The 13,236-nt window shown below is 35.8% G+C and overlaps 1 protein-coding gene across 1 annotated transcript; it reads right to left on the bottom strand.

Annotated features, from left to right (window-relative positions):
* Positions 1-7,383, bottom strand: LOC142973213 (peroxidase-like). The gene is made up of 12 exons (XM_076114846.1): positions 7,236-7,383; positions 6,854-6,996; positions 5,959-6,123; positions 5,414-5,598; positions 4,445-4,637; positions 3,919-4,107; positions 3,166-3,310; positions 2,595-2,751; positions 1,986-2,159; positions 1,183-1,381; positions 593-698; positions 1-192 (listed from the first exon to the last, which is right to left on the bottom strand). Exons 1-12 carry the CDS (start codon positions 7,364-7,366, stop codon positions 114-116), a joined length of 1,866 nt encoding a protein of 621 aa, XP_075970961.1. The 5' UTR covers positions 7,367-7,383; the 3' UTR covers positions 1-113.
* Positions 7,384-13,236: the final 5,853 nt, after the last annotated feature.

Raw genomic sequence — 13,236 nt, 5'->3', positions numbered from 1 at the left:
ACCATAATATATTTATTTTTTCGAAAATGTTTTGCCGAAATTTTGTTGGTATGTACTTATAAAACAATAAAATCACTTTGGTGAATAAGTTGTACAGCCGCTGGTACGTGGGTTCAATCACAGTTGCATTTTGGGTCAGCAAACGCGTTGAAATCAATTTTGGGTAGTTCACTGCAGGGTGTCAGAGGATTTCTGTAATAAAAAAAATACAATTTAAAATCTCTTTTCATGGAAAAGAATTCCTTGTTTTTCTTCTTTTCAGGGGGGCTATCACGTACTTCAGTTGACATCTATTTGAAAGCCACTATGCTGTACATTGCTTTCTCTCTTAGATACTAGTGATTAACGCGTTACGTCAAACCAGCAAGGTACTAATAGTGAACATCAATTTGACGTTCACTAGTTGTCAAATGAGATAGGCGCTAAGCCCGCTGGTCTTTTTAGAGAATCGCGCTACAGAACAACGCGTTGCTTTCGGCGAACCAGTAAAGGGCCTTACATCTTGTCGTCTAGTCAAAATTCACCATACAATTTTACAATTGTTTTCCCACAAATGATTACTTGTTACAACAGTATTATACTTATGTCTTACTTAGGACTGATGTTCAGGAAAGCTTTAGGCTGCACCTCCGTCACGCTGTCACCCACAGTACATAGCAACATTGCTAAGTTCAGCTTTCTTATTTCTTTCATTTGTGCTGTAACAGAAATAGTTTAATTAGTATCTGGAATGAGAAGAACCTTTGTGATGTATCATTTATGACATTATTTTACTTTATTTAAATTAGTTATTTCTTATATTTCCTTAATTTATTTGAGTTGAAATCAGTAAGGAAGTATTCATTAATCCTATCAGGTGGAACATTATCTGAAATAATCAATTGTAACAGGTCAATTCAACTCTCCTCTTCCAAGACCCGATACAGAAAAACGAGTCCACTACGCAGAAGTGCACCGCCAAATTCGGCAGAATTTCAATAGGCTACGAAGAATTTTGATTTCTCTACGAAAAAACCTATTGCTTGTAGTTACGGCATCGCAACGTAGTGGCCTTTAATACTAAGTACATAATAAAATATTGGAATTAACGCGTACACACATTATATCTTGAAATGCCTAAAGTTTTGACGAACGTAGCGGCACCGTGGTTGCAGGTTGACTTTAATACTTATCTAAACTTACCTTTATTAAACGCATGAGGTCTGTTACACCTCTCATACCAATGCCTGTCGCATCTTTGAGCATTGCGCAAATTGTCTATAAGGATGCAGGCAAGGGTCTGTGGTATTTTACCACCCTTCAGCACGTTCTCGACCCATAGACCCGCCAACAAATCTATGTCTTCTACATATTCGTATACTTCTTTTAGTAGTTCCACTTTCTGTAAATTATAAATGAATAAATATAATTAAATATCATTGGACAATTCACACACGGTCATTTGATTCCAAACTAAGCAGAGCTTGTACTATGTAACCAAAAACTGATCGCCATACATTAACGTCCAGGCTCAGAACAAATACTCGTGCTCATCACACAAAGATTTGTCCCGGGTGGGATTCGACCCCACCACACGCAGCGCTTTGGTTATCGCGACACTTTAACCACTGCTCCAAACGTGCAGTTTAAAGAAGGTTCAATATATTCATAGACGAAGAAATAGGTAACTGGCGATTTTGTGTGATGTATGGATGTGAGTGAGGCAAAGGAAGTTTGTAAGATAAGATCGATCCTAGTGGTTTTTTTTGGTGGCCTGTGGGGAAAATGCGTGATATTATGTATGTTTGTATGCATAAATGTTAATGTGCCTCACTCTGATAATTTGAAACGGTCGAAAACCTAGCAAGCTAGCTTTTCAAAACATGTTTAACAAAAACTTAGCAACAACCTAAGGTCTGACAATAAAATCCCTTTATAACATTGGAAAATATAACATGCTTTGCAAAAAGTATCAAAATTACGTTAAAAAAGTAGTAAAATATTACCTCTGAGCTGACAATTCCATATTTGACAAGATCATCAAAACTGTTAATTTGGAAGCCAGTGCATTTCTTAACATAGTCGATGTAGGGAGCCGTGCCAAACAAACGACTTTTGTGTAAATCACTTGCTACAGTATCTAATGCTCGCTGTGTTCCACCCAGACCTTGTTCTGCCATCTGAAAAACGGAAATGGACGTTACGTTAAATTCTGCGTCCACACCAACTAAATCAAAATGATGTATGTCAGAAATAAAGATCACTTGTTTAGCGATGAAAGAAAACATCGAGATGACCTCCTGAATGCCAGATTATTAAAAGCAGCTCTTAAGAGGGTGTAATGTTAAAATTTGACTCTTATTAATCCAGTCTCGGTAACGACTGTTCAGTTGTAATATCAATTTGTACAGTGTTACCCTTTCTTCGTAATAAAAGCTGTCAATAAAGACAAGGACAACAATTTAGTTGTTAATAGTCTACTGAAAAATAAAAAACAACTAGATATGGGTTACTATTTCATTCAAAAAACTATTGACTAGAAGACAAAATAGCTAGCAGAAGCTGCCATTACAAAAATTGATAATTTGAAGACTGCAAATAGCTAAATAACTTACATCAAAATCAACCAAAGAGTCGTAATCTGAAGTCGGTTGCCTGAAACAGCCTTGAGTAAATTGATCAATGATGTCATCGATTGCCAATAAACCAGTTCTGAATGTACCATTGTTGATTGGGAAGTCCTTGACGTGCTTGCCTTTGGCATCGTACAATCTGCAAGGTTAACCAACAAATAAATAAAATAAACTTAACCCATTAATATCCCACTGCTGGGCAAGGGTCTCTTCCCGTGATGAGGGAAATGTAAGGTGTCCGTCACGGCAGACAAATGCGGGTTTGCGATTTCGCATTTCTTCAAGAATCTTGCAAGCTTAAAAGTTCTTTACTATTTGAAAGAACTTCACCGTTCGAACAAGTGGTAATTATTTCTAATACACATATAAATTCGAAAAGTCATTGGTGTGTTGCCGTGGGTTTGAACCGTCAACCACTTGCGATGGAGGTTACCAACTTATACCAAACTATCGGCTATCACTAGGAACAACCATTTGGCTATCACTGCAATTAAAATTCTTAGCCAATTATTTGGCATTTTAATTCGAAGAAGACAAAAGGAGAATTACTCACTTTCCTTTCGTTTCTTGAATGATGTGGAACCAGCGAAGACACAAACTGTATTCAACAGAAACTTGCGGGTAGCACTTGTCTGAGTATGTTTCTCTGCATCCAGGATTATCGCTTATAAGACCATGTTTTACCAAGTTGTCGTGACCTGAAATCAATGGAAACTTAAATACTTGAAATTATTAAAACCGCGTTGTCTGAATTAATTAATGTTTTTTGTTTATTAGATCCGATTTAAAGAGATCATGCTTTGTTTAGAGGGACCTATCTATAAGCTACAATAGCTACAAGTATCGACTTCCCAACTACCGGTTTTTTTTGTTGTCCCCACGAGGGTAAAACCGCCCCGTGAGGGAGTTTATTGCGATCAGACGCGAATAAACAATTCTGCTATTTGATACAGAACCCAACTACCGGTTAGCTATCAACAAATCTATACTAATATTATAATGCTGAAGAGTTTGTTTGATTGATTGTTTGTTTGTTTGTTTGTTTGAACGCGCTAACCTCAGGAACTTCGGGTTCGATTTGAAAAATTCTTTCAGTGTTAGATAGCCCATTTATCGAGGAAGACTATAGACTATATCATCACGCTACGACCGAATCAGAAGTAAAAAGTGAAAACTCAAAAGTACATTTCTCTATAGCTACGTGCCCATTTTGTTAGGACGTGATCCATGAGTTTTCTTGTGCTTATATCATCGTACATAAAAAAAGCTGTGTATTATTGTTATATTAAAGTTACAAGTATCTTACCCACTAAGGCATCCATCCATTCATGCAACATCATTTGTTGAGACCAAGAAATGCATATTTCCCTCGCTGAGTTGAACAAGGTGTCATCATCCCAACAAGGGTTTACTTCAGCCAATTTGCTAGCAACCCAGTTGTGGACACGGACGAACCAAATCGAGAACAAATTTATAGCCACCAACGCGTTACGGTCTAAAAAATAAAAAAGGCGTCAGAATGCAGTGGTTAAGGCGATTGCCGCTATCAGGGCGCGGGGAGGTTGTGGGCTCGAAACAAGGCATAAGAATTTGTGTAATCTTTAGTTGTATCGGGTCTGACTGTACTCTGTGTCCATTTGTATGTTTGTAAAAATCCCTGCGACACACAAGCTATTCTTAATGCGGGAGTTGATCATTTAAAGAAAATTGAATTGTGTAAAGAAATTGGTAAAGAATCTATTATATCAATTTATAACAAGCTTAAAACACTTCTGCATGTATTTATTTCCGTGTATAAATGAAATGCAACCAAATATACATAAGTAACTCACGAAATTTGAAACATCTAGTTTCTTTCCCTTGGTTTAATATACATTTGTCGAAATTTCCATTTGGTGGCCATATTCTGTCATTTTCTTCTTCAACTATAAGTTGTCCGTTGACAAAACTCCTCATGGGCAAATCTCCCTGATTGAAATTGTTGTAGACTTGAGATAAGTCGAAACCAGAAGTTGCTTTAGTAATCTGCAAGGAAATGAATGAATGATTTGAAATTGTAGTTAGAAAATATAGAAAGAAAAGTGTAAGCGACAAAATTATTTCTAGAATATCTGATGTTGGAAATTCAGTTTTCTCGGACCATATAGGAGGACTGACTTACGACTGCCTATGTGGCGCGGTGAAAGTTGGCCTATGTGGTTGCATGTAAAGTTGTATGTTATGTACGTATGTTTTTTTTTCCAACCCTTTTTCCAACTACATATATTATGTTGGAGTTGGCTTCCAGTCTCACCGGATGCAGCTAACGACGGCATACCTCACCCAGTTACCTGAGTTATATCACGATACCCCTCGATAAGACTGGTTGTCAAACTTTGAAGTTTCTGACTACTGGTAACGACTGTCAAAGATCTCCGACAAAGACGATCGGAACCCAGAACTTTAAGTACCGAAACACGGAGTCACTCGATATGTCATCCACAGATTAAGTGTACTTTAACCTCAAAGATCGATCCGCGCGGCTGTTGTTAGCTAAGCCACGAGATCCTATGAATGTGGTGAATGCGAATGCCTCCGTGGCGCTGTGGTTTAGGTCGCCACGCCGCGCCAATGCGTCGGGAGGTCGTGGATTCGATTCCCAGTCGGGACAATTGTTTGTGCATTCCACAAATAATTGTTTCGGGTCTGGTTGTGCTTTGTGTCCGTTGTTTGTAAAAGTCCCCGCGACACAAGAGCAATTCTTAGAGCGGGAGTTATCTTAAAAGAAATGTAACAATTAAATAAAGAATGAAAAGCCTTACCGGTGAAGGTACAGGGTCCTTGGTACACTGGAAGTCTTGGTAATAGATAGGTCGGGTATTATTCATGCATTTGATGCCATCAAACCTGTGCCATGGATCATCATCTTGCAGAATAGTTGGTACGCACGCGTAATCATCGTAATGCTCCTTTTCACAGCACTTGGTGTTGTAGAGAAGGTAATTTTCTGAAAGTATCATGTTTTCATCATACATATACAGAGAAAAAAAATATTTTATATTTATACTACTTTTTTTCATATTATTATTATCAACCAAAACTTTGTGGTCCAGAAGTGTATCTTTTTTAGAATGAAAAACGATGTCAAAACCACAGATTTTTGATTGTCCCGTTGTTATCCAAGATTATTCCGTTGTTATAGAAGAATCGAGAATTTGCCATTTAAAATGTCAGAAAATTTTTAACTCAACTAACCTATAGTAAAAAGTGGTAAGTAACTATTGCACAGATTACCAAAAACATCGTCATTTGTTTTTCGTGAATAACTTATTTGATCTTAAACAGTAAAATAACTTTGATGAGTTACCTAAATCCTGAACGTTTCCAATATCGCCGTACATAAATATTCCATATCCAGGTATGTTCAGGTTAAAATCAGGATGTACTGACTTTCCAGTCTTCAACAGTTGTAAACGCACTTGACGTACTGTCTTCAATTCCTTGCCAGATTTTGATCTTCTTGCATGATAACCTGGAAAAGACATAAAATTGTAATGTGGAATAGTTAGGGCCGCGTTTCGCAAGCGAGACCAAGTGTAACTTTTTGACCGCAATCGGATTCAAACCGATTCATCAGTCTTGTAGTTAAGAATCAGCATTCACCGTGCCTATATATAATATATAATCTATACTAATATTATAAAGCTGAAGAGTTTGTTTGTTTGTTTGTTTGAACGCGCTAATCTCAGGAACTACTGGTCCGATTCGAAAAATTATTTCAATGTTAGATAGCCCATTTATCGAGGAAGGCTATAGGCTATATATCATCACGCTACGACTAATAGGAGCAGAGCTCCAGTAAAAAATGTTACAAAAACGGGGAAAAAATTAACCATTCTCTCTTATGTGACGCAAGCGAGTTGCGCGGGTAAGCTAGTTTATGATATTACTAGCGGCCGTCTGACCTGCGTGGTCGATGTTATAACATTTTTATTGCTGATCTTTAAGATAAAGGTTTTTTCCCTTTTACCTCCTTCGGGGGGGAATTCCTGTATCGATTAAGGGAAACCATATCTTAGTGTTCCTTTACGCTCCTAAGAATCCATCGTACCAAATTTCAACTCTCACACTCATTAGTTTTGGTTATGTGTTGCCCATCAGTCAGTCACTCAGTAACGGAATATTTTTATATATAAATGTATATATTGATGCGTTGATGGTCAGACTACGTGGTTGGTCTTTAGTATTAAATAGGTCAATACCGTTATAGAAATGTGGTGGCAGCATTCGGTACTGTGGGTTCAGGTGGGTGCCTCTTGAGGGGTATTTGAGGTTGTTGCAAGACCCATCAGTACGTCTCCAGTCATTTGCGTCACATGGCAGCTTAACAGATACGGTGCAGTTCCTGGAATAATAATAAATAAATATTTTTGGACAACTCACACATGGTCATCTGATTTAAAACTAAGCAGAGTTTGTACTATGAAAATTATGTTGTAGTTAGTGACCAATGAGCCACATATTTTCAAAGAGAAATGGGTTATTAAAATACATTATTTGATCTATAAAGCATCCGCCACTAATTCACGGCCACTAATATTTTATAAATTGCAGAAAAAGACATTTTACATAAAAAATACTTACTCTCTTTGTTTGACCGAATCATAGAAGTCTAAAATTGCTTGTGATGCTTGAGTGGCGGTATAATGGTCAAAGACCACTTCCTCGCCCTGGCAGAGCCAGGCACAAGCAACTAACACCACGATTCGAAACATTTTAATAATGTTGTCGAAAAAACAGGGTATTCATTTATAAGAGAAATTGAATTTGTCTTACCACAGCTGTAACAATAATAGCTATTGTCATAAGTTGATGAAATTAATAAACTTTATTATATGTCAGGATTTTCGTTTTGTCAGGTTTTGCACGTTTCCTTCATACAAACATACAAACATAAGATCACGCCTTTTTCCCATAGATGTAGACAGAGACGAAAAATCATCACATCATTACAAACTTCCCAATAATGCTAACGGGTCATATACACGACTAGCTGACCCGCGTAACTTCGCTTGCGTTACATAAGAGAGAATGGGTCAAAAATATCCCCGTTTTTGTAACATTTTTTATTGCTACTCTGCTCCTATTGGTCGTAGCGTGATGATATATAGCCTATAGCCTTCCTCGATAAATGGACTATCAAACACTGAAAGAATTTTTCAAATCGGGCCAGTAGTTCCTGAGATTAGCACGTTCAAACAAACAAACAAACAAACTCTTCAGCATTATAATATTAGTATAGATAAGAATTTTAAGGTTAATTCAGTATGTGGGACATTAATGAGTTAAATTTATTTATATATATATATCATAGGGTCAGGGTCCCAATTTCCAATACTGAAATAGAGCCGCGTGTATTAACTAGTGTTAAAAACTTTTTTATTCGGTTCTAAATTCATGTGACTTAAAATGTAAATAATATAAGTATTGGTATTGTTCCAAGATGTTTTCTTATTTAAATGAATTAACTGTAGAATATCACCTAAATAAACATAATGATAACGTATTTTTTGTTAATTTTATTCAGATATATTTGTTGGTTAAAAGAATAGTCCCGTCTCAGTCGCGTGGTGGTTCAGACGTAGGTGCTACTTTATATTATTATGCTGGTTATGCATTACAATGCATTACTAAATGTAATATATCTATATCAAGGAGAAGAAGACTACGATAACTTAAAAGTGATTTATCACCCCGATTATTTTATGCACTAAAATAAATACCTATTTTACAATTTAGGTGTGTCTTACAAATAATTTATCACATGCCGAAACGGTGAAGGAAAACATCGTTATGAAGAATTTTATGCTTAGAACTTGTTTAACACATTTCAGGAGCATGCAATACCTTTAACCCGCTCTTGAAAAGCCTGGAGACCTTTGCCATTTGTGTAATTTTTATTAGCGATTCTTTATTAAAAAAAACTCCTGTCAATTTACTTAGCTGTGCTACACAGATGATAATTAATTCAACAACTAAAATGTCACAGACATTATTATGCTGTTAATTAAAATTTAATCGCGACAGCGCAATGGCGCACTTGTGCAAACTTTGATTAATAAAAAAGCTAGTCTAAAGTAATATTTTTTATCACTTTCTTTTCTTTTCTTGCTCACAACTAATGTGCTCACTTGCTGCCCATATTCTTATTGTCACATGTTAGTAGGTGCTCCCAACATACGATCAATGACTAATAAATAGGTAATCTATATTAGTTTTCTTTACACATAATGATAATTGACGTTTAATCCGCAGTTATATTTTGCAGCTCCTCGCATGATAAATTATTATATCAATCACATTGTAAATCTCATAGCGATTGAAAAGACTGCTCGTGAGTTATAAGGCTCTTCCCCATTTCCGAGCTTTTGGTAGAATTGGTAATTGTAACGATGAGCATAATTATTTTCAATATTTGTCGTAATAATTAAATAATAACTATTATTTTGATAAAGACAAGTCAACAAAAAATTGGATACAACACTAAGGTGAAAGTGTCATTTATGTATTACCCGGTATTGGATCTTGAAACCTTCGTATATCAATCACTTTACAGTCACTACACGACCTGACTGCAAAATTTGTGTAAAAATAACAGCGAATTATACAACATCCTAAAATGTCCTCCTGGCCGATATTCGGCTACGGCGACCAGTGTCATTGAAACCAGCTAACTGTGTGGGACTTTGTTTATAGTGTTCAAGCGAGTGCACAATACAAAGGTACACTCTCTATTCCCTTTCTCTCATAGGTGGGACGGTTGAACTGACACGACATGATAGAACTTAGGCGCAGAGCGTATGGTAATAAGTAAAAATACAAGAGTTTGTAAGATTTATGCTAAGCTTCCACTGTCTGTCTGTCCGTCCGCCCGTCTGTCCGTCTATCACCAGGCTGTATCTCATAAACCGTAAAAGCTTGAAACTAAAATGTTCACAAATTATGTATTTCCGTTGCTGTGAAACAACAAATACTAAAAACTTATGGGGATCCCCATAGAATAAACGCGTTTTTTCGTATTTTTTTGGACTCGCACTTAGCTGGTTTTTTATTAAGGGTTCTCTTTACCGTTGTGGTAGCACAAAAGTATAAAAAACGCCTTTTGTACCACCAAAATAATACAGGATGTCAATAGTGTTTCCTATTTAGCACAATCAGCTATTGTTGAGTGTGACCGGTAGTGGCATGTCACTTGGCTCATTACTGTGAACAGGTTCCATACACTAATTTGTGGAGTATGTTTAGTGTAGGGTTGGTAGTTTTGTGTAGCTGTATGTTTTTCGTCCTTAACCACAAACTCTACAGACTAAGTAGTTTGATAGATATTTTTTTTCATTATTGTCTAGCAGTTAGAAACTAATAGCTAACGTTAAACTTGCCAACGTAACATCTTTTTTAATAAAATCAATGCGAATTTGTCTGTATTAAGTTTTCACAGCTAACCCGCGACTTCGGTATAATATCGTTTTGATCACAGAAAATAGGGATATTTGAAGATCAGAAACAAAATATATTTTTTTTCGAATTCATCTAGTATTTTTTTTTATTTTACCTAAACTACACACATGCGGCAAAAGGCTAGGAAGTCGTAATATGAGAACCCTAGTAAGTGTCAACACGGAACTTTGTTCATTGTTTTAAGTTAAAACACGTTCACAAATAAAGCTGTACTTACTTAGTATTTACTCTAACGCCTAAAACTATACTACACTTTTACAAAAATACTTTTTGGAGAATATAATGTTTTATTGAGCATATGTTTCTCTTATAATATATGCTCCTTGCCCACACTTGGCTACGGCAGTAAATTTTTATAAAAACCAGCCAACTGTAGCGCGATTCTCTAAAATTGAAACCATCGAGTATTGAGAGTTTGACATTTAAAATCAACTGCAAAAATAGTTTCTAAGAAGTCTGCTAGAGGCGCTGATCAGGCTTTCTTGCCATTTTTTTGATAGAATGTGATTTGTATGATGATTTTCGATTGTAATAGAGAATTGGGCTACTGTCCGGGGACTTAACCGTGTTTTCCTTCTCCATTGAAGCAAGTGATTGTTATTAAAAGTTCTGATACACACAAAACTTCGAAAACTTTAACTTAGATAAATTGTGTGTTGCCTCAGGTACTCGACCACTGGCGTGGAAGACGCACCTTAAACCACTCGGCTATCACTGCTCGGCTGTAACTTACCATTTATATAATAAATTTTATTAATAAATCTATATTGCATTAGAAATTCGCAAAACCACCATACTCATAATATCGTAGCATTATTATCTTGTTACAGAACAAATAATGAACATTTCAACCAAATCAATGTTAGGCAACTTTAAACACAGGAAATAATATTCTCACTGGACAATAAGTATCCACAAATACGTTAAAATATGAGCACTTTGGCTTTAAATAGATTTCTGTAGGAAACGAGGCCAATAGATAGCATATAAGGCGCTAAGATTACATCGAACAAGTGAGGCTTTGGACAGCCACATATTATATTAAGTCAATAGGAAAATTGAACTGTGTCGGTAAATATGATTCTGAGTCTGTTAGTTCGTGTAATATTTCGAAAGTAGTGATTACATTAAATAACATTTCTCTGTCATATTTTTACTACATTTTTTTAAATGAGGCGCGTATCTGTCTGTGTACTTTTTCCGCCAGCCTCCACCCTCCACCTCCACCTTTTACAGCCGGTTAGGAATCATTTTTTTACTGAAGTCTTCACCTACATCCTTGCTAAATTTCATCAAGATATAAGCCATGTGGCAGATATTGTATTATTTATGTAGAAATCTTGTTTTAAACAACAAAATTGTATTTATTACAAAAAAAAAAAAATAAATAATTAGTGTTTTTTGTTTTAGCAGCCTACAGCAGGCATCTGTCTTCTTAAGCTATAAATAAATAAGTCTATACAAAATTTAGTTTACATGCATATAATTCATATTATCTTTAATGAATAGTAATCCCGTATAACAATGTACTGAACGCGTACAAAACCGCAAACCAGTGCTAAAGCCTAGATTTGGCATACAAATGAATATTTGAGGTTTATTATCACACGAACTTGCCTTTAAATGGTAACGGATTAAGGCCGTATATTGTGGTGTAATGACGTGAAATATATAATAGATTTTATATGCATTTGTTGAGGGAAATACGATATTGTTAGAATTTTACTGTCAATTTGAAGTATCAATAACTTTGATTGACTGCTGATTCGTCTCCGCACGCGGATGCCGATACATAGGTTGTATAGGATATGCATCTGCATGTGGAAGTGGTTACCAAGTGTTTAAACGATGGATTAAAAAAAAGTTTTTTTGGTGGTTTTCAACAATATAACGCCCTCTTCCCAAAGCGGTAGGCATAGACCAAAGAACGCCACTTGGTACGATTCTTACAAACTTCCTTTGCCTCAATCACATCCATACATATTGATATTATAGAGAGCTATTTTCATTCTAAATTCATTAAAGCTGAATCGCGAAATCGTTACAGTCTGAAACGAAGGTCTACGTTGAATAGTGCACAGTCATTATGTAACCAATACCTACATTTTAAAAGAAATATAGTCGAAAATTGTATAAATTACGAAATTTACATTTGTATGATCACATTATATTATTTTTTTATTTGCAAAATAATGACATTGACGATAATAATTATATAATATACTAGTTTTAGCTTGCGACTTCGCTTGTGTGGAAAAAAATGCTGTGGTAAAAGTGTAAAAAAAAAACAATAAAATCCGTCTAATTATTTACACACAATTATTATAAATTAAATCCATCTTTATAAACTTTCACATTTATAATACTATGTCAGTAGGATACTAGCATTCCACCTGCGGCTGTGCCCGCATGTCATTTTACCCCCTTCGGATTGGAATTTCTAAAAATCCTCTGTGCTCTTCTATTTTACACTCTCCAAGGAACACACTTTATGCCAAATTTCGCCTTTTCGCGTTTAATAGCTTCGGCTGTGCGTTGTCTGTCTGTCGCTTAGTAACGAAAGAGTTATATATTATATTTATTTTTCTTAAAGAATTACTTGAAACTATGTAAACATTCATTTAAATAGTGAAAGTATACTCAAACAATGACAATTTAAAATTGCTGTATTTATTGAATACATAATATTTAACTTTTTTCGAACAAAACTGCATTTCATGCTCAACTGACTAAATAACAAATAAATGAAACATGAAGACAAATATACACAAGGTCTTGAATACAAACCACATTTTTTACATCTGTACTCACTATCTTTCCTGCTGTTGCGCAGAGGTTTGATCTGGAGTCCGGCAATAAAGTGGTTTTCACGATTTTCTGACAAAATTCTCTGCGAATTCCCGGAGCTAGAAAGTTGACGTTGTATTCGACCTTTATGACTTGTAAAGCATGTAAAGGCCGATGGCTTTACGTGCATCCATCGTTTCCATGGCACGCAGGTCCTGCCTGACCCATTGTCACAGTAGTCTCATCAACCTTCCTAATTTTTCTGCGCTATTTCGCTCTAATATCATTGAAAACCTCGCACTCGCTCATATAATTTAGCACTACAGTTTCCCGTCTTGTC

Source organism: Anticarsia gemmatalis, chromosome 5, assembly GCF_050436995.1.
Source record: "Anticarsia gemmatalis isolate Benzon Research Colony breed Stoneville strain chromosome 5, ilAntGemm2 primary, whole genome shotgun sequence".
Lineage (NCBI taxonomy): Eukaryota > Metazoa > Arthropoda > Insecta > Lepidoptera > Erebidae > Anticarsia > Anticarsia gemmatalis.
The sequence above is the reverse complement of the archived record's forward strand: the minus strand, read 5'-3'. Positions and strand labels throughout refer to the sequence as shown.